General features: G+C 38.1%; 1 protein-coding gene across 2 annotated transcripts in view; it reads left to right on the top strand.

Moving 5' to 3' along the window:
- agpat5 (1-acylglycerol-3-phosphate O-acyltransferase 5 (lysophosphatidic acid acyltransferase, epsilon)) overlaps positions 1–6,738 on the top strand; it is a 58,286-nt gene extending 51,548 nt beyond the window's left edge. For both annotated transcript variants that reach the window (XM_089117253.1, XM_039652175.2), the window contains one exon: positions 1,725–6,738. In XM_089117253.1, coding sequence (XP_088973379.1) covers positions 1,725–1,950 — 226 coding nt within the window. In that variant the 3' untranslated portion in view covers positions 1,951–6,738. The remainder of the gene's footprint in view (positions 1–1,724) is intronic.
- Positions 6,739–22,802: the final 16,064 nt, after the last annotated feature.

Raw genomic sequence — 22,802 nt, 5'->3', positions numbered from 1 at the left:
TTTTGAGTGATCTCACGTTACCGGTATGCTCCGAGGATGATCGTATTAATTTAAGTGCCCCGTTTTCAGTTGAGGAGGTCTGGTCAGCAATTCAGTCCATGCCGAACGGGAAATGTCCCGGTCCAGATGGTTTTCCACTGGAATTTTTCAAAAAATTCTGGCCTAATATTCATCTGATTCTTATGCCTGCGATTAATGGTATCTGGAAGGGTGAAGTTTCCCCTTCGTGGAGACAAGCTTCAATTAGTTTACTCCTAAAAAAAGTTAAAACCCTCTGGACTGTTCATCTTATAGGCCCATTAGTCTGCTTAACGTGGACTATAAGATATTAGCAAAAGTTTTAGCTCGTAGATTGGAACCTATTCTTCCCAAGGTGATAGGGGGGGGGGGGGGGGTTGCAATACTGACATGTTTGTATATTGTACAATTTATTCAACTTGCAGCGCCCGGGGTTTGTTTGTTGATTGTTTGTTTATTTTTGTTTTTGATGTTTGTATTATTTGAAAATCCTTAATAAAAAAAAAAATACAGGGTGCATACAGTAAGTCAGGACACCCCTATGTTAAATTCCCATAGAGTCAGGCAGATTTTTATTTTTAAAAGCCAGTTATTTCATGGATCCAGGATAATATGCATCCTGATAAAGTTCCCATGGCCTTTGGAATTAAAATATCCCCACAACTTTTGCAGCGATTTTTGTGTGAGCATATCAGTGAACACCCCAAACCACTCATGGTTTTACTTCAGTTAGCCTAATAGCTGGTTTGATTTGCATTGAAAGATGATCTTATGGAAATTACCCCATGCCAATCTCAAGGCATGGTGAATGGTGTGTGATGATGTGGGTCTATTTTAATTCCAAAGGCCATGGGAACTTTATCAGGATGCATATTATCCTGGATCCATGAAATAACTGGCTTTTAAAAATAAAAATCTGCCTGACTCTATGGGAATTTAACATAGGGCTGTCCTGACTTATGCACCCTGTATTTTAAGGAAAAACATTTATTTATTTATTTATTTATGAGAGATTATTCATTGACAAAGAAAATTTTTGTCCTTAAAGGTTGGAGTTTTCCTCATTTTTCTAATTTAGGCATTAAGATCAATATCCAAAAGATGTTTTTTTTATTCCTCTTTTTAGGCAACTTTAGCATGGGTGTCCAGACTTATTCACATCACTGTACATGTAGGCCGCAATGAGATGCACTTTTCCGCTGATTTGTCAAAGATCAGACCATGGCCGTCGTTATTTTTTGTTATTTCGTATTATTGTTATTATTGTTGTTGTTGTTATTATTACTACTAGTAATTTTTAAATAGTTTTTTTTTTTCTTTATGTAGAAATTAAAATTTCAAATTCCAGCTTTACTGAGCAAAGAAGCTAACTCTCCCTTTGCACATCCTGTTAGTGACTTGGTATTTTCATTTGTGACTGGGTTGTATTTAGCACAAATAAAATGATCCTGCCAGAAGAATTGCAAAACATTGGCTTTTTGGTTGACTACTTACTGTTCTTTAAAGTAGTTAAGGATTTTAGGAGAGTGTTTTGAGTGTAAAACTGCTATTTGTGTCATGTTGTTGTAATCTGCACACTGTTGGAGTTCATCACGCTACATTGCTGTTTGGTTTGGCATTCTAGACCTGTCACTGCCATTAAATCTAGTTGCATTGAAGTAAATGTTCAAAGCATGTTTTACAAATGTGTTACTCTCTTTGTTTAGGCTTCTTACCACTTTCTACGAGTCTGAAGACCCTGAGAAAAAGTGCAGGTTCCCTGGAGAAGGTCGAAAGTTACCTCTTAGTCTTACAAAGACATTGCCTTCTCTGCTGATTTTGGGTGGTCTCACTTTACCAATGCTGTTAACAGAGTTAGGTAGAAAACTCTATCTCAATACCTGGCTCTATGGGACTCTGATTGGATGGGTGTGGGTAAAAGTAAGTCCATAAGCTAGCCATATTTAAAAAATTAAATAAAACTCCATCCTAACTGCCTATATCAACACGGAGACACTTAGGTTTCACCATTGGATTATATTGTTTATTTCTCATTAGTTACTTTTACTTCTTAGTAAATAAGCCTCTTGGTTATTGGTTCCATGTTTATCATTTGGTTTTTTACACTCCTAACTTTCAAGTTAAACTGTACGTTGTCTACACTGCAAACAAGCAATGAGATGTAAAAAAAACGAAAACATTCCAGTTGTCAACATGCTTGCAGCACTGTAGACAGATGTTTAAATTTAAAATGAGAATGTTTCAGTTTTGTTGCATTGCATCATTTGCTTGCGATGTTGACCCAGCGTGAGGGTTTCTGTTCCATCTGAGCTCAACTGTAATCTGAAATGCACAAATAGATAACCTGTAACAGAGATAACATTTTATATTAAGGTTGGGTAGCAGTTTTGAAACTTCTTTTTGTCATTTAACCATTTTAAATTTTCAGTATGCAAGCCTTTTTTGTGGTTCTGAATGGTTTATAATGACAGTTGTTTACAGAGTCTGTTTTTCACCTGATGTTCTTGAGAACGTTTGGAGTATTATTATTTTGTGCTTATTTTGATTGTGCTTAATCCATTTTTGTATGCATTGGGTTTTGGTTGCATGTGTTTCACATCAATTATCTTTCTATTTGATTTAAGATATATCTAAAGTTTGTCAGATATTGTAATCGTTTGCACTATTGCTAAATATTTCAAAGATAGTTGCCAAACTTGCTGGTTGCAGGGGTATTAAATATAGTTCTGTCAAAAATGATAATTCTGTCTTATTCAGCTTCATGTGGTTCCAACACATGCTGCTTTCTTTCTTTGAAGAGTCTCCACATAGCCCTTTTCAATGTTTTTTTCCATAATTTAATCAAGAGCAATAATTTTTCTCCACATTAAGAAATTAGACATTTGTCATGGAGTTTCATGGTTCAGTGGTTGATTTTTAATATAAAAATGTAACAATTATATGACTGACCAAACCTTGGTGAAGTGAAAAACAATTGATTCAGTTGATTCAACAAGTGATTCAGAGCTTTAACATGACTTCCCTCTAAAGATCTAAAAATATAGGCTCCCACATTAAAAAGATTTATTTACTTGCTGCTGATTGCACTTACCCATAAAGTGCAAAAAAAGTCCATAACGTTATTCATAAAGTGATTGTCATTGAAGTCCATGATCTACAAATATTTTAATGGGAAATTAATCTGAATCTTTGGAGAGTATGGGAATCTTACATGAAAATAAGTCAATAGCACAAATGGCTTCAGTATAAATGTATAATCCTAAACTTTAACCTAAGTGCTTTCTGCACTGATCACAGCTGGGAACCCACAATTACAGAAAACCTTGAAAAAGTGTTGGGAAGCTATTTTAAAACTGTAGTTTGCAAGTTGCATCTACAAGCTACATATACTTTAAAGTAGGTAAACTTCTTCCAAATCTTAGTGTGTATAAACATTAAGCATCTACATTTATTCAGAGCCATATTTTTCAATAAAACAATCTCAATAGGGTGTTTCAAGCCCCAATAATAACCCCAATAACCCATTTATTTCTTTAGTTAAAGGCACTTTTATTTTTTTATTTTTTTCAATTTATAGATTAATTCAATCAAGATACAGATCAATTAATTCACATTTAAAGTCATTTCATTATGCATAGCTTGTCAGTCAAGCAAAGCTCTGTGATCAGTTGGAAATCTGAAAGCACTGTGAGTTTGAGTCGCTTATAAACGTACATGTGAAAAAGCAACATGTGTCAAACATCTTTCCAAACATGAGAAGCATTTATGAACCTCTTGTCCAACAAAAGACAACATTTATTAACATGTTTTTACTCCAAACTCACTTCATAATGTCAGTTGAGTGTTTGAAAACATCCTTCTGTGAGAAACCGTTTAAAAGCGGATATGTCGTTTAGTATTGAAATATAACTTTATTTTCATGAAAATACACGAAAAGGCTAAAAAGAACCTAGATAAACCATTAGGGGTGTAGCGAGACGCTTATCTCACGAGACTAGACCGGACACGAGATTGGGTTCACGAGAACGAGACGAGATTTTTGCACAATTTTTCAGAAATCCTCAATGACAAAATTCATGACTGGAAAAATAGTATGCATTTCGCAATCTTTTAACTAATAATGCACTAATGCATGTCATTTCAGGTCTACTTAAAGTATGAATTATCAAATGCATTGAAAGTATATACAAGCACTGTAAAAGGTTTTTATTGACTGGCTTTTCTCCTGTTTGATTTCACATGAGTCTCTTCAGACCTTATACATTTAAGAGCTTCCAGAACTTCTGATTGAGGCTGTGTGTGACCTCCTAACTGAACTCATTGAAGTCTGAAGTGCAAACAATAAGTGCAAGTGCAACATAATCAAAGTTAGCACACACAGACTCTTTATAATTGTTTTGAAATTGCTGTTTTATTTTGCACCGGCAGTAGGGTTAATGCTGTTCATTAACCCTATAAGTTCAGAAACACAGCCTCCCTTTGTCTGTTGTCCTTAAGACATTACAGTACTCTCAATATTCGAAGCATAGCTGTCAACATTGAACATTGAAAATAAGGGAGATTTCCCAGATTCCATCCCCAAAATGAGGGATTTTTTTTTTTTTTTTGAACACGATTCTTACCCACAAACTTTAATAATAAAGCACTAATCATTAAAAGTCTAAATAGTTTATAACTAACTAGCCTACATATGTAAGAGAGAGAAAGAGACAGTGTGTCATTAAAAAAAATACCATAGAGCCATAGAGAATGTTTAAATACTCTAATATCAGCGTATGAGGGAAACCGACGGGCTTTGGGGAAACGGAGGGGGACTTAGTGGTGCTTCAGAGGCTGAGTGCAGAAGATGATTGGGAGAGGTCTGTGCATCCTATCAGAGCGTGCGCTGTCACGGAGTAACATACTGGACGTGTCCGTACGAGCGCGGCAAAAATGACAAGTTGGGTGCCCAAGACCCGCAAGACAACGGTTCACATGACATGACTGTGTAAAGCTTTTTTGTGACAGTGCACGGCGCCGTTTTAATTTCAAATTGGTGATCGTGTGTACTCTGTGTATAGGAAGCAGCGGTGCTGAGCTTGCAAGAAAAGACAATTAGAGTTTAGTCTATGTTGCGCAACGAATCCTCCGCCATTGTCACGCGATCAGTGAACTGTGATTCGTGCTGCACTGTTTGCAACAGCAACTCGTAATGGATGAGCTGGATATATGAGGATATATTATTTATTATACATTTATTAAACAGCAAAACGATAGTTTAAGCGAATGTGAGTGCACAGTAGCAGTGGAATATTGTAATCTCACCCACACGCTCAGTCATGGCGATATCGCGAGACAGCTTTTCACTCAATGGGAAATCTCGTCATGTTTTAGTCTCGCGAGATCTCGTGGCACGAGAGGTGGGGTGCTACCACAGAAACCGAATTCTCAGGCCAGCAGCATGTGTCCAAATTTCAGTCTTAACCGTTCTATTTCATCAGAAACGATCTTAAAACAGGGCTTTAATTGTAAAATTGCCCTTTAAGCTACACCGATAGTACGATGCCCATAGGGATTTCCTGTAATGACATGCATTATCGTACTTCTGCAGGGTATATTTGGAGATTCTGCTTGAGAGCGCTCTCTGACTTTCAGATGGAGTAGCATTTACTACTGACCACAGAGCCGTGCTTCACTGACAAGCTGCACTTTAAAAGAAAATTTCCTTACAGCCTTTCCCAAATTGCATGCAGTTTAATTTCGATTAATCATGCAGCCCTACCCTAAACCTAAACTTAACCTTAATGTAGTGTTGTTAGTGGATCCTCAGAGATAGAATTAGTTTGTTGCAGTAGTACATCCATGATTTTTCTTAAGTCAGTTCTGGACTGGTGACTTCATGATTGTGCTGTAAAATTGGCTGAGCGGTGGAGTTTATGTAACCCCTCACACCCGGGTCCCACTCAATTTGCTCCGAGCGGGCCTCGAACCCGGGTCTCCGGCATGAGATTCGGGCGCTCTAACAAGGAGGCTAAAGACTGCAGCCTCTAGCGTCTGTCGCTAGAGCGCTTATTGAGATCGGGGAGTGAGGTTTACTCGCACAGCAACTACTAGCTGGCCTCCGTTACACTCACCCCCCTAAACCTCACTCTCATCCGGGTCACGGCACCAATGTAACCCCTCACACCCGGGTCCCACTCAACCCGCTCCGAGCGGGCCTCGAACCCGGGTCTCCGGCATGAGAGTCAGGCGCTCTAACAAGGAGGCTAAAGACTGCAGCCTCTAGCGTCTGTCGCTAGAGCGCCTATTGAGATCAGGGGAGTGAGGTTTTACTTGCACAGCAACTACTAGCTGGCCTCCGTTACATTTACACTTGCCTTGGGAAGAAAAACAAAGCTTGACAATTTCTGTATAACATGTCAGAACTATTTTGGCAAAAGGGGAATCATTTGAGACGAGGTTTTTACTACACCTCAACTGTATTGTGTACTATGGATTGTGTTTAAGTCACCAAACCTTTGTGATACTATACAAAGTATTTCAAATGCAACCAACTTTCTTAAACTGGTGCTGCATTGATCCCTGTCTTTTAAATATTTGTTCATGCAGTATAGTTTATATAGCAATAATAATGCAAGCCCATCTCAGAATTTACTGTCTATAGACACTCATGCTCATTCATTGTCTGTACTAAATCACAATAAAGTTTTTGGGGTTTTTTTGCTTTTGTTTTTTAACAAATGCATTGTCTATTGTTTGATTTTTACTTTTGACCTTTGTCAAAAGTGAGGTGGGAGTCATATTTAACATATTAAAGCCACACTGTGGAACTCTTCAACCTTTATAATATATTACCAAAACCCATTGAGATGGTAGATCGACTTAAAATAGGTTGAACGACGCGTCTGCCGTATCCTGAAGGTGTCTATCGCTTTTACTACAGTAGCACTTTGTAACTTCGGCTTTCGGGTAGGAACCCGAGCACAAAAAGTACTACAAAATTCGACCGCTTTGCGGCATACGTCACTTCCCTCACCACCCCAAACTTCCTCAGAATCTAACGTTAGTGCCCAACTCGCGTTTGATTGCTGTCCGTATGTTTTCGTCATGGCCGAACAACAGCTACAAGGAATAAGGCAACGGTTTTATCAGAGGAAACTAAAAAAGAATAGGGGAGAGTGAGAAATTAAAAGCCAGGACGAGGATTAACACATTGGTCTAGCGAAAGGAGGAGGGGTGCTCGACCGATGCTGACGCTTGCCTGCACACAAATGCCGTTTCCAAGGTAACCCAGATAAATTAATATAAGCAGTGTAGTATGTTCTGGTATTTTTTTATTATTATTTAGTCATATTGATATTGATTGAAATCACAATTTTGGCCAAATTTTGGAATCTGGAATTTTTTTTTTAATTTCTTTTTTTACCTGTCACTTTTTGTCAGCCATAAATATTAGTATATTGTAACAGTTATGTCTTTCTTGTTTGTATTTATTTCCTATTTTTATATAATAATAATGGTAACACTTTACAATAAGGTTCATTTATTAAACATTAGTTAATGTATTAACTAACATGAACTAACCATGAGCAATACATCTGTTACTGTTTTTGTTAATCTTTGTTAACGTTAGTTAATACAAATCCAGCTGTTCATTGTTTGTTCATGTTAGTTCACAGTGCATTAACTAATGTTAACAAGATTTTAATAAAGTATTAGTAAATGTTGAAATTAACATTAACAAAGATTAACAAATGCTGTAGAAGTATTGTTCATTCTTAGTTAATGTTAACTAATGTAGTAACTAATGAACCTTATTGTAAAGTGTTACCATAATAATAATCAGAATTTTAATCAGAAAATTTGCAATTCGAAAACACATGGAAAAATCCCGCGTGTGTGTTAGTGATTCACATTTACATTTTCAAAGAATGTCCAAATCTAATTTTCTAATATTCTGTGTGAAATCTCCTCTTTAATCCAGATTTGTACAAATTCAATACAATTTCTCCATTGACATTTGAGATATAAGCCATAAAAACGTAACCATACATGGTAGACTTAAAACCAGCTACAGCTGTACTAAGCGATTGTATATGCTCATATAAACGGCAAAAGTTCATGGGGTACTAACCTTGTTTTAAGATAAATGCCTTTTATTCACGATGTAAGTACTACATTACCCACAATCCTGAACAATCCCACAATCCAACAGTGATGCGTCTGATTGGTGGAAGTCGTGTCACGTGTCTGAAACCCCGTGAAGGTACGTGAAGACTGAAGATCGCGTAATGACGTAGGGCTAAGGCCAATTTATACTTCTGCGTCGAGGGTACGCCGTAGTGTACGGCGTTGGCTACGCATGTAGGCGACGCCGTTGTGAGCATTTATACTTCTGCGTTCAGGTCTTGGTTGCTCTGCAGTACTGCTCCGAAACGCTAGTTGGCGGCGGAGGGTTTTAATGTTCCACTGTGTTTAGATTCCTCGCAGCTAGGTTACTACAAGCAATAGCGACTGAAAGAGAGCTGATCATGTTGGAGTTGGAGCTTATTGAGGTGGAAAAACAGTTCACTTTAGTGAAATTACTAAAACTGAAAGGCAGAAACGAGAGAAGATGTCGGAGGAGATGGTACGTGTGGAAATCATAGACAGTGGTGGAAATGCGTGAGAAGGTACGTGCGGAAATGCGTAGGAGGAAATGCAATGCTACCAAGCCGACCAATCACAGATCTTGCGGTCCGCGTCGTCGCGACGTGTAGTTACATTTTTGAAGAGGTGCGCGTCAGGCGACGGCGAAGGGTACGCGGCATGGGACTGTGCGTATGCTACGCCGTACCTACTGCGCGCACCCTACGCAGAAGTATAAAATGGCCTTAAATTCATTGGTCGCACTTCTGAGACGCCCGCGCGCAGTGGCGTCATGCCCATTCAAAGTGAGGGGGCACGTGCCCCCTCATATTTTTCCTCACTGATATATTTTTTTTTAATTTCTTTTCATTTTTTTGCCTGACTATTTATTCCTAATATGCTCCATAATTACCAGAGCTTATAACGACACGCCCGTTTTTCCTAATATGGTGTGTGTATATATCAAATCTACGCGCGTAGAGCTCTAGAATCTTTGCTGTGTAGACTATGTTCAAGTCTCAAGCAACTCCCACGTTGAACTGGCAATGTTTTACAAGTGGTAAGTGGGAAATGCAACAAATCGGCATTGATTAGTTATCGGATGATATTAAAAGGTAGTGGGATTATTTATGGTTGACCTGGAAATTTTATCTTGATCAAAAAGTTATGGAATTGATATTAGCTGCGAATTCAGAGCAACTTAAGTTATGTCAGTGTAACTTTATCGATAGCTAGCCTAGTCTAACCGTAAACTATTGGCTAACGTTACTGCCTTCCATACAAAGCTCTTGCAACTTGCTCTCTCCCCCTCGCACGTATTAATCAAAATAAATCGACACGGTGGTAAAACGTCGGAAGATGAAAGTTTAATGTGCCTTATCTTCTTTGTTCTGGACATTCAGCGAGAGGGGGTAAAATCTTTCCGTGGCAGGGACAGCTGCCACCGAGACCTGTCACTCCACCCGTCACCGCTAGTGGCAGCTGTCACTCGACCTGCCACCGCTATATGCGCCTGTCACTCGACCTGCCACCGCTATATTCGCCTGTCACTCGACCTGCCACCGCTATATGCGCCTGTCACTCGACCTGCCACCGCTATATGCGCCTGTCACTCGACCTGCCACCGCTATATTCGCCTGTCACCCGACCTGCCACCGCTATATGCGCCTGTCTCTCGACCTGCCACCACTATATTCGCCTGTCACCCGACCTGCCACCGCTATATTCGCCTGTCACCCGACCTATCACCGCTATATTCGCCTGTCTCTCGACCTGTCATCGCTATATTCGCCTGTCACCCGACCTAGCATCGCTATATTCGCCTGTCACCCGACCTAGCACGGCTATACGCGCCTATCCCGTGATCTGTCACGGCTATATGCGCCAGTCCCGCGACCTGTCACGGCTATACGCGCCTGTCCCGAGTCTTGTCACGGTATAGACGCGTATAGACGCGCCTGTCCCGCGATTTGTCCTGGCTATATTTTCCTGTCCCGCGACCTGTCACGGTTATATGCGTCAGTCCCGCGACCTGTCACGGCTATACGCGCCTGTCCCGACTCCCGCGACATGTCACGGTTATTTCCGCCAGTCCCGCGACCTTTCACGGCTATAGGCTACTATACGCGCATGTCCCGCGACCCGTCACGGCTTTATGCGCCTGTCTCTCAACCTATCACTGCTGTATACGCGCGTGTCCCGCGACCCGTCACGGCTATATAGCCTACGCGCCTCTTTCTCATGGTTAAATAAATCTAGATATGGGCTAGTTAATATTCTATGCAGCCTATTCTACACAATATAGTAGTAGGCCTAATAATGATTATATTTAATATAGGCTATATGCTGTTTGAGAAATATTTCGGAAAAAAAGAAACTCCTTTTATTAGCCTATTATAATTAGCCTACTATTAATAATTAGCCTATTATTTGTGAATTTCCCCACTGTAAAATAAAATAAAAACAATCAGGCGAGCTATCATGATTTCTGGAGCGCGTCTCATAAATGAACTGAAACAAAAGCCTATCTAAAGCTTGAAATATGCAAATGTCCACTTTAAACGAATTAAGCAAATACCGATTAGCCTAGCCTATACAGTCCGAAAGGTGCATTTCTCTAAAGCGCAGAGAGATATGTTTAGCCCACACTATAAAACAGTTTATTTAAACAATAAAAATCCATCTTTATTTTTCAGACACATTAATTATGATTAGCCTATAAATCACCTATAAATCATCTGTTAAATCATTTGCCTCGTCCCCAAAAATGTGCCGCATGATTCAACCATGCCTCCTGTTTAGATGCGGGATGCATTGCATTGTTTTTAAAATCCTTTTTTTTAAATGGATAATTTCTTGCATTTTGTAAAAAAAACTAGGCTACTTTTATCTTTAAAGTCCATTTTTAGAGGAAAAATCTCAGTAGGCTATACCAAGCGAAAAAAAAATCAAATAAAATAATAATAGCACAGTTCAAAAACTGTAAAAGATTTGGTTATAAGTTATAAATAATTGTATGTTAAACATATTACTGTCTTCGGTGAACTCTAGTAATCATCAAAATCCATTTAGCTACATAGGCTAGGCCTAGCCTAAGACCAGGGACGTGCACAGGAATTTTGAGGGGCAGTTGATCTGACCTGAAAAAAAGGGCACCGCACCATTCATATTGACCAGAATGTCCATCTAATCATCATTTTAAATTCAATATAGCCTATAAATCAATAGTCAATCAATGTCAAATTGCCAATACATTGGTTTATATCTTGCATAATTAGTGCAGTTGTTTAGAGTTTTTAACTACACTGAGACTAGATAATCAGTGTCTTTATAATGTGTACTTTGATTGGGAGTGCCATCATTCACGTATTGTACAGTATTTCTCTGGTCTCCACATTTCTGCTTGAAAAATGCGAGTTTCATTTCGTGCACGCGCATATGAACGCAACACACGCGACGCGGTTATGTTTTCCGAGCTGCAGTAAACAAACACTGTTGTTGCACTTTGTCGTTTATCAAAAACAAAACCTAATAAATAATGGTATTTTACTCTCACTTTTGTCAGGCAAAAAGTGATGCAAGAGATGCACTGCCTGCCCAGACAGACCATCAAACTTTGCTGACAGAACAGAACACAAGTTTACCTGACTGCTGTTCCCGCAATTCACTCTCATGTTTTTCTTCTTCCTCTTTTCGTGACGAGAAGGATAGTTTCGCTTCATTTTGTCATGGACTTCGTACACATTAATTAGCGCGCGACACGAGATGGAGGCGCGGCCTGAGTAATTTGCGGTGCCTTACCATACGCACCGGTCGCGTGCAGTCTATGGTCTTGTGGAAACAGTTTGACTTTCAATTTTTTTTTTTTGGAAGTGAAGGCTTTGCGATTTTTATATTATTTTTTGTCTAGGCCTACGTGAAATTCTACATCCATTGTACGATTTTTTTTTTCCTCAGAAGGGCAGCCTGAGTCGAGAAGGGCATATGGGCAGTTGCCCGGGCAACCTGAGCAACCCCCCTGTGCACGTCCCTGCCTAAGACGCTTTTATCCACACAAAAAAAGAACAGAGCAATTCGTCAAATGTCAGTCTAGACAATAATAATGGGCTAAGATTATAATAAACACAGGTTTTTGACGCATCCAAGTGTTTGTGGAGCGCGCATGCATGTCACTGAGTCGCAGCCGCAAACACTGGCATGTTCCTATCAACAGTGGAACAATTTAAAATAATCTAGCATTTCTGGTCATACAGAAAAAGTACTACATTAGCCTATAGGCTACATAATAAATTTTTTGTAACTACTTTTATTTGTGTAAACTCACAATAACAAGAAAACGGTGTATTTGTAAAATAACAAGAACACGGTGTGTAAAAATAAAATAAAACAATCAGGCGCGTTTTTCTTTCATGATCTCCGGAGCGCGTCTCATAAATGAGCTGAAACAAAAGCATATCTAAAGCTTGAAATATCCACTTTTAAAGGAACAAATTCGAATCGAAAGCAATACCGTCTGATTATACAATCCGAAAGAGACATTTCTCTCTAAAGGTGCATCCGCTTCACAGCGGAGATGGAGATGTTTAGCCCGTCACTAGAAAACTGTTTATTTAAACAATAAAAATCCATCGTTATTTTTTTTAGACACATTTATTATGATTAGCCTATAAATCACTTATAAATCATCTCTATATGGTTCCCGAGACATGCTCTTCTCATTTAGCACTGCGGGCAAAATATAGTTTTTTTTTCTAATTTGATTTTAGAAAGTAAAAAAAAAAATTCCATATTAATTTGCGAATATTTTAAATGTTTAATAAAGGCAAAAAGTCAATGTTATTTATATTTTGTGCACAAACACTTGGATATGCGTCAAAATCTTGTGTTTGTTTGTGATAATCTCAGTATTATTATTGTCTAACCTGTATTATGACTGACATTTGACGAATTTCTTTGTTTCTTTTTTTTGATAAAAGCGTCTTATAAATATCTAAATATGTAGCCTAAATGTAATAATAATAGCCTAATTATTATTATTAGGCCTATTATTTGTGTTTATAACTTTAAATGAGTCCACTTAAGACAGGAATATGTTAATCATAAAACAATTTATGAATGTTTTATTTTTATAGGCCTTTAACTTTGTGTTATATTTATTTATTTTTTGTATGTGAAGTCCTTTTAAAAACAATGCATCCCGCATCTAAATAGGAGGCCTGTTTGAAATTAATCATGCGGCACACTCTGGACAAGCCACAAATCCGTGAGTAGCCTACGGATTACAAACCTGTGAGTACGGATTGCGAAAGCGTGGGCACGGTTTATCAATTTAGGTACAGATTGCAAAAACTGAGGGCACGGTTTACAAATCTGAGAGCACGGATTAGGAACTTGTGGGTACGGTGTATTAATTCGTGGGCACGAATTGTTAAACCGAGGGAACAGTAGAATTCGTGAGTAGGCTACAGTTTATAAACTGAGGTGACGGATTGCAAAACCGTCACCTATGATTGTTTTTTTTTTCCCCCACAGGTGACTTCCGGAAGTACTAGTGATGTGGCCCATTATTTTAAAGTGAAAAACATGTTAACTCCTAACTAACTACAAGCGTTACCTTGTGTAGACTCCTAACTAACTACAAGCATTACCTTGTGTAGACAAGGTAACGGTTGTAGTTACTTAGGAGTTAACATGTTTTTCACTTTAAAATAATGGGCCACATCACTATGTAGATTTAAAATCTTCGTTTCCCCTTGTTATTTAATTTAATGAAAAGACACCAGTCATTCTGCCAATATATGTTATTTATTTTACCAATTTATATAAGACATAAGGGAGAGAGAGTGATAATGGACCCGCAAAGATCTTCCTTGTTGCTTCTCTGTATTTTTCCCCTCTCTCTGCCTAAACAAAGAGCTTACACTGTACATATAGGCTGTTCCAGAGAAACATCTGCTCTCCATCAATCATTGAAATGTATATTCTGCTCCGATGGAAAGAAACATAATACACTCAACTAGGGCTGGGCGATATATCGAATATGTACGATGTATCGTTATATTTTTTGAAACGATATGGAATGAGGCAATACCGTTTATATCGATACAGTAGTTTGATATGAGCACATCTGAAAAATAGCGGAGGTTGCAGTGTGAGCTGCTGCAGTGAAAGTAGCTAGGCTACGTAGTACAATTTGTCCTAAACATGACACAAGCTTATATTAATTGCGTCAAAATCACTTTGATATAGTTAACAAGTTTAAGGCAGCTTGCCGCCCTGTCAAATGCTCTGACAGACACTGTTGCTGACTGACAGATACTTGCGCTGTTTAATGCGTTTGAGATGTGGTGCTTTCCTCAGTGCTTAACTTACATTTCACGTATTCTCCATCTGTAAATGTTAGAAAGTAAAGCAAATATGTCCATTTCACAACAAATATGTCCATGTCAGAAGAGGACGAGCTTCTGCAAGTGAATCTCCGCTAAAATTCATGCTTCCTTGAACAAGCGCCGGCGCGCGCATGCGCGTGAATAGTACTACGTAGTACGCAATAATTCTGACTAAAATAAACATATTGCTAAAATATTTGTTGTTGGAGAAAATAAATGTGCCATATGTGGAATTTTAAACCTACAAGTATATATTTTTAATGAAAGTGAAAGTGATTATAATGGGGTATTCAAATGCAGGCTAATATAATTAGTTTGTGCTTTTGTTTTTGTTTTTATTTTCATTTTTAGTTTAGCTTTTAGTCAATATAAAAACAAAAGCTTTTTGCACATAATATATTGCATAGCCTATATTATATTTGTTTCCATATCCTTCAATATCAACATTGTTTGTAGGATATCATTGGGCCGAATGTGAATATATATATATATATATATTTATTTAAATATAAAGATTTTCTTTATCTAAATAGAAAACGTAGAAAGTACCGAGATATATATCGTATACCAAACTCTAAAAGTCTTCCACATACAGTATTCAGAAAAGTTGATTCATAAAAATGTAGATTATAAATGATTATGAATGATATATGAAAAGTATAAAAAATGTATATGAAAAGTGTAAATCACATGTATAATACTAATGATTATAATTATTAATAAAAACAATAAAAAAAACTAAAAACAACATTAAATAATGAGATTGTGAATCTTCAACTAGTAGTTCCTGCGGGATGACAAGGTAACGCTTAAGTAGTTATTGAGGAGTTAACATGTTTTTCACAAATGATACAAGTAATTTAATTTTAGATTTGACACATACTGTACAGGTTCTGTGAGGCACTAATATTCCAACAAACACTGTAATCTGGAAGATGTGGTTTTGCGCTTATCGTAACATAAATGCAGCCAAATTCAATCATGTGACTAACATTCAATAGAGCTCATAATAGTGAAATAATCCAATCATGAGAGTGTCAGCATCACTTCCTAATTATTTAAGATTTATTTTTAAAAACTGTCTTTATTAGGATTATTTTATGTTTAAGTTTTAAATAAACATGTATAAACTTCATAAACTGGTTTCCACAAAAAACCCATTTGAGGCACGTGCTTCTGAAATGTTATGACCATGTTAAGAGTAAAACCCCCACAATTGTTCACTTTTTAGACATGTTACTTTTGTGATTAGTAATTAATTGGTTATTATTTCTTAGTTCACAAGTAATTCTCAATGAGGATATATTTCTTTAGTAACAATCAAATACCTACCAAGGAACTACCTTTGTACTAAATTACCTATTACTTAATGATTAGTTAATATTGCTTCCATATTAGTTAATAGTATTAACTTCGGTAGTACTACCTATTACTTCCTGCATAGCTACTTGTTAACTACTGACCATTATTTTAAAGTGTTACCAAAAAAATTTCAGAGGGGAGAAGCCCCCTGACCCCTCCTAACATGATCACCCGTCAGGAAATAATTGCAACATCTCAGATTGTGCCCCCCCAGAATTTTGGCTTGCATGACGCCCCTGCCCGCGCGCCATTGGTTAGCAGTTGCCACAGCTTAGCTAATGAGCGAGCCAGATACTCAATGTTTTTGCATGTTGAGCTGCAAATGCGTTTGCTTCAGTAAATCGAGGAAAAGGAGTTTCCTTGCACATTCACTATATAAAATTTACTGGAGAAAAAGTTCACACGGCCGTCGTCAGATTTGGAAGTCGCTCAAAAGGCTCTTTCACGGTGGCTTTCAGACGACTTCAGTGAGGCGCGGTGGTTTATGGGAGGAGTAGTTCCTTTGCTCGGAAATGAAAATATGTACACAGGCTTGTACCCTCGACTTTTTTTGGATTTTCTCTTCGTTTTTTCACTTGAAATGATGTATTGTATGCTTATGAGTTCAGCCGTAGCTGATTATCCTCAGACATGCTCTAATACTCTTTAGATATGGATTTTACAAAATGTCAATGGGAGAAATGAATAGGAAATTTACTTCCGGCACCAGCGCTCTCTCGGGCTGTGGGCGGGACTGTGATGCTCTATTGAGAATGAGGAGTCACGTGCCGATTTGGGCGGGGTCTGAGCCGGTCGACCATGATCATAGGAGACGCTATCGGTTACCAGGGGCAACGCCTTTAGAACCCATAGACTAAACATTCCAGAGCTCTTAAATTTTCGCGCATTTATTATTTTGGCAGGACAGAGACGGATCTAAGAATACGAGAAAAAAGGAAGAAAGTAAAGCAATGCTAAAAGATAAGGTGAAAGAAAAGGACCTTACAGGAACAAACTCACACAAAGTGCAAAACAGCTGTATTTGGAGAAGCAGCATCGATATATTTGTTCTTTTGCACTAATAACAGTATTATTATTTTATTATTATTACTTATGTTGTCCATGAAACTTATGTTGTCCAAATAGCCTAATTTCAGTTCTCAATAAATATTGTTAGGCCTTATCAAGTTGTTTCAAACATTTATTTCAATGAAATAAAACAGTAATGAACAAGGCACTCAAACAACACTTTTGCATATGTTCGTTAAGGCACAGCAAACAGTGAAAATCGTATACTAAAGGCATCAGCAAACCCAGCAATCTGGCGTCTCCTCGTCAGGTCAGACTCTCCCTGCTGTGTCCATTTCGGTAACCCCAAAAACTGTATTCCATTGTTCCTATGTTTTCCAAATGTATCGTGTGAGTTACTGGAGGAGTTCTTAATGCAGCAGTTACTTCCAGGCATGGTAAAACAGTGCGGTATTGCGAGAAACTCCTCTACTACCGACCGAGCTAAAAACACAAGTAAACAATACTGTTTGCCGTGGGAATCCTACCAACATGGCGGAGAGGGGAGGGGCACTGTAAAATCACGTCAACTCCTCATTCTCAATACTTGTTTCAGGTGGATATATCTCCAGTTACTCAGAGCTACCAGAGCTTCATGATGATAATTATTAAAGGGCACCTATTATGGAAAATTCACTTTTACTTGGTGTTTGAACATAAATGTGTGTTGGCAGTGTGTGAGCAAAACCACCCTAGAATGATAAAAATCCACCCAGTGGTTTTTTTACAATCTCAATAAATCATATGCACTGCCTCAGAACGAGCTGTTCTGAGATTCAGCTCTTTGTGACGTAGAACGGGAGACAGGGGGTTGATTGACAGTGTGGCTGTGGCCTAGACCCCGCCCTCGGTGATCTGTCTGTACACATCATCCTCCATTGTTTCAGCGACGACAGCCGGTAATGTCTCTTGGAAACATAACTTAAGTGTTCTGTCGTGGACTTGTGGGTTAATCCTGTTGTTGTAGCTTAAAAGTTAATCCTCAAGTGTGGATCGTCATCTACTGTTTGCGATCCACCGTCACATCCAGTAACAGTAAGTGTGTTTTATGATTTTTGAGCAAATAGTCTTTTCAGTCAATGTCAGCCAATTCAACAACAAATGCGTCTAAAGTTGTTGTCGTTGTAGGATGTCTGTGTAGGCTATATAATTTAAACCTTATTTGTATAGTGTGTAACCACAACCACAAACTGTATATGTTGTTGTTCTGTATGTTAGCCATCTCCTCACATTTGCCACAGAAGCACCCGTATGACAAGTAAACATGACGCCACAGGTCCCCGTCCCTCGCATAAATGTAATTTCGCTTGTACGTAGCAAACTTTATCACAGTATGTGTATGTAATTTCAAAAAAAATTGCGCCAGCATTAGTGTTTATGTGTGTCTGTGTGTGTGTGTTGCACATGCCCATCATTTCAAAGGGAACGCGATTACAACGCTAAAGTACATAAATGTATCAAATAACCATACCGAGACGTACTGGTCCATTCTCATTTATGTTTATTCTGCCGGAGTCTCTTCGTGCTATTTATATATTCCGATTCAAACGTACGCTGAATGACATTCAAAACAGCGCGTCTCTCACTCTCTTAGCCCTTCTGCTTACCGACTGCCATAGGTATCAAGTTACGCCCTCATCCAAAGGCAGGGCGCGGATATGCAGCTCATTTGCATTTAAAGCCGTATACCTCCGAAACAGGTCATTTTTAAGCAGGCACCAAAATTACATTTTCAAATGGTTATAATAAATTACCTGTGGGGTATTTTGAGCTGAAACTTCACAAATACATTCTAGGGACACCAGAGACCAATTGTAAAATTGTTGTACATCTTGTAAAAAGGGGCATAATTGGTGCCCTTTAAGTCAGAGCTCTGAGGAAATGCTGATGCAAAACAAACAACCCAAAGTCCCCAAAACTATGTCATATAGGCCTATATAAAGTAATCCTGTTGCCTTAATTATGGATTTTTTCTTAGAAAAAAAATAATGTATTCTTTGCTCATTGTTGCAGATAATTGTTCTACTGTATTACAGTATTTACTGCTGTAAAAAAAGAAGAAGAAAAAATGCAGCACTTTTATTATATACAATAAGAAGCTATTGTATTTGCTATTGTGTTTATCTTAAAAGACAACATGTTTTCAAAAAAGGACCTTTACAACCTTATCAGAGCTAATGATAATATTATTCAATTTTAGCACGTTTTAAGCCCCATTTAATATGTGGCTAGTAAAAGTGCTGTGTGCCTAGTAATTTTGGAAAACCACTAGCCACATTGGCTGTGAGCAAAAAAGTTAATGTCAAACAAATAAAATATTTGTGAAAATTAGATTCAAAGCACTGCCCCACTGCCCCACTCCTGACAGTGTTAGGTTGAGTGGGACAGTTAGTGGGACAGGCTAATGCTAGCAAACACAGTGCAGCCATTTCATGAACAAAATATTAAATTTTAAAGTTCTAAGTAAAATTTTATAATGTGTATTAATATACAATTTTAGTTTGGTAAATTCAATATGGTACCCATACACAGAGGAGAGGGACAGAGAGAGAGAGAGAGAGAGAGAGAGGAAAGCAATACAGAATAGGGCAATACAGAAAAGGAAAAGACAGCAAAGTAGGAAAGAAAACTAAATCAGTGAAGAGAGAATGGCAGGAGCTATTGAAGAATATGAGCCGGAGGTGACTGAAGGACACAAACCAAAATTAAGGGTTTTAACCAGGGCATGGAACATCCCATAATCAACACTGCAACAGTCAGTGAAAGAGTTGGTGAGTGGCTACCGCCAGCCCCTGTTCTCAGCTCAGGTAAAAGGATGTAGGCTTAATGAAAGTTATATTCTTTTAATGTTGAGTGAAGTTTACAATGTTAAAATATTTGCATTAGTTCTAGAAATTCATTTTTAAAAAATCCTTCCAAGTATTAATTCATTCATAATGCACACACATTTTCAATGTATTCTGGTTTTATTTACATTTTATACAACATCCTAACTTCATTGGAATTTGGGGTTGTACAGTATTTGTCATGTTCATTCTAACCATAATATTTTATGTTTATGTAAAGTGTCCCACTTTCCCCTAATAAATTTTCCCACTCAACCTGAGTGCTTCCAGTTTGCTGAAGAGGGTGTCAGATGTTGTTTAAAGATGAACAGTTTGTTAATAAATACATACATTGGGGAAATTTCACCATAGTGGCCTTAATCACAATCTATTTAAACAAAACACATACAATTTGAATACATTCTAACTGACGTTGGTTGTTTAAAATGCAATTTACCAAAAAGTTTCCCACTTTACCTGACTTCACCCTATATAAAATTCTGATGTTACATCAGCCACGCAGTAGTCCATATTTGACCCAGACATTTCTGGCCAAAGAGTCATCAAAGCATAACTCATTTTACATTAGACTTATTTTAATGTTGCGTCAACCCTATATTAGTCTAAATTTGACCCATTGAACATATTTCTGGTCGAAGTGTCCTCGATCTTGATGTGCATCCTTATTGAACATACTTCTGACCAAAGAGATCTCGATCCTGAAATTTCTAAACATTCTCATTGTCTCTTCTCCTGATGTTTTATCTGTCATACATTCGTAGTTTCAAGGTTCATGGGGAACATGAGTATAAAAAAAACAGTTAAAGCAGCCAGAGAAACATTAAAAACTTCAGGGTCAAGAGCCAAACTAAAGCAAAAACACATATCTCAATCATGGTGACATCAAATTTTTGTTCAAGTTTTTTGCACTTTATTTGAATTAGCATATTTTACTTTAATTTAATGGTTTTTGTTTGGCAGCCGTAGTCATTAGGGGTGGCACGGTACATGAAAAAACACCCGAACCGTTCGGTTCGCTTGTCTCGGTTCGGAGCGCGTGTGCGTCTCACGGTTCGACGCATGCGCAATGTAACCTCGTGCCCGTATGTGACGTGTTTTCTTTTCGCGCGACATAAACTTGTTCGACTTGGACCGGCGCTGCACAGAGCGATCGGTGAATAACATCAATCTAGCGCGAGTCGGCTCCGTATGCATTCATCACTTTCGCGGTATTTGATGTCATTACCGATCGCTCTGTGCAGCGCCGGTTCAAGTTAATAAACAAGCCAGTAAAAGTGGAGTATGGAGCGCTGCAGGTCACGGCACGCGGAGAAATGGCAAGTGGGAGAGATGAGGGAGTTGGAGGACGCGCCAGCGTCGTATAAGTCTATGGTATAAGTCCGGTGTGTCGGAACATTTTGGATTTCATGTTATGATATTTTAAGTTAACTACAGTGGCACTTTATGTATAGATAAGAGCTTCAGTCATACGTTTCCAAACCCTGCACTTTAATTTTAAGTGGAAAAAAGTACCCTCACATTTTGGGAATAGAAGCATTGTTGATACTGTTTTTGTGTTGAGGTTGAACTTAAATTTCACTTTATGTTTATGGCCTTTGCTATTGCTATAGCTTAATTATCTATAGGCAATGAGGTTTCATGTATATTGACATTTAAAAGACAGTGTTTTAAGAGTTGCTCTCTTTTTCTTTTAAAAGATAGAATTTTGGTAAGAGCTACAAAAGTTAGCAGTGATACATGAAGGTTAATTTCTTTGTGTAAATAAGATTTATGTGATAAAAATGCACAAGTTCTTGTATGATAGTGATACACATTCTCCTTTTTTTGCCAAATAAACAAAAAGCATGTCAATTTCTTCTCTCTTGCTGTATCTAAATCTCACCTAGCTTTCCTCTGAGATAGTCCCAAAATGTGCTTAAAGTCAAAGAGTCAAATTCAGTTTGTGCATGATTGCATGAATATAATATATATATTTTTAATACTGTATCCTAAAGTGTGGATAATTAAGCTATATATCACATGCTGAAGTACATTTCTGGAGTGTTAAAGATTAAAAGAAAAAATAACAAGAACCGTACAGAACCGAAAACCGTGACCCTAAAACCGTGATACAAACCGAACCGTGGGTTTTGTGAACCGTGCCACCCCTAGTAGTCATTTAAAGGTGGGGTAGGCAGTAATTTTTCCAAACATTTTTCCAAATTTGTTTAAACTTTCTATATATATATATACAGTATATATATATATATATATATATATATATATATATATATATCAATGCATAATTAAAATGTAAGTACTCTGATAAAAAGAGTATAAAAATCGAGTGACTCTAGACCGTTTAATCTGCACTAAACGCAGCTCATTATTTCAAACCGGGACGAAACAACGGATTGGCCTAGGCAACTGTCACTCTCTCGCAACCATGGCAACCACCCTTTTGCCACACAGGACCTGCCCACTTGCGCGTATCCAGATACCTGTTCACATGCCCTTGTTTGAGCTTGAAGATGCAAAACTCGACGCAGGTCCTCTTTTCCAAGAAGTGCTCCTTGCCCTGCACTTCGACCACCCCGTCCTCGGCCTCTAGCTGCACGGCCTCTTGCACGACCCAATCTGCTTCGCCCTCGACCACGGATCTGTCCTCGAGCTGGCGATGCGGTAGGCTACTTGTCTCTGGAGTGTCAACATGAAAACATGACTTTTGCGTAAACGCCACTTTCAAGTCAAGTGGTGTGTTATCTATACACATTTTCAGCTATCTGCGTGTATGCGTGTATGTACACACCGTTAAATGTCAGAGTGAAACGAAGCAAAATGTAGATCTACATCTGGGGAGCAATATTTTTTCCTTGGATGGTAGGGTAATTTATAAACTCATAAATGCTATTAACCCCACTGTCCTCATCAGAGTCAACAATGCTTTCATCATGGAAACTCTTAACGTTACATGCCGAACACCATAGGCTATATGTTATGAATCTTACACGAAATTCATCTTCATCACGATGGCAATCTTCATAAATGATGGCAA

The sequence above is a fragment of the Pimephales promelas genome, chromosome 11 (assembly GCF_988280905.1).
Source record: "Pimephales promelas chromosome 11, fPimPro1.hap1.1, whole genome shotgun sequence".
Taxonomy (NCBI): domain Eukaryota; kingdom Metazoa; phylum Chordata; class Actinopteri; order Cypriniformes; family Leuciscidae; genus Pimephales; species Pimephales promelas.
This window is presented reverse-complemented; position numbering and strand designations above follow the sequence as displayed.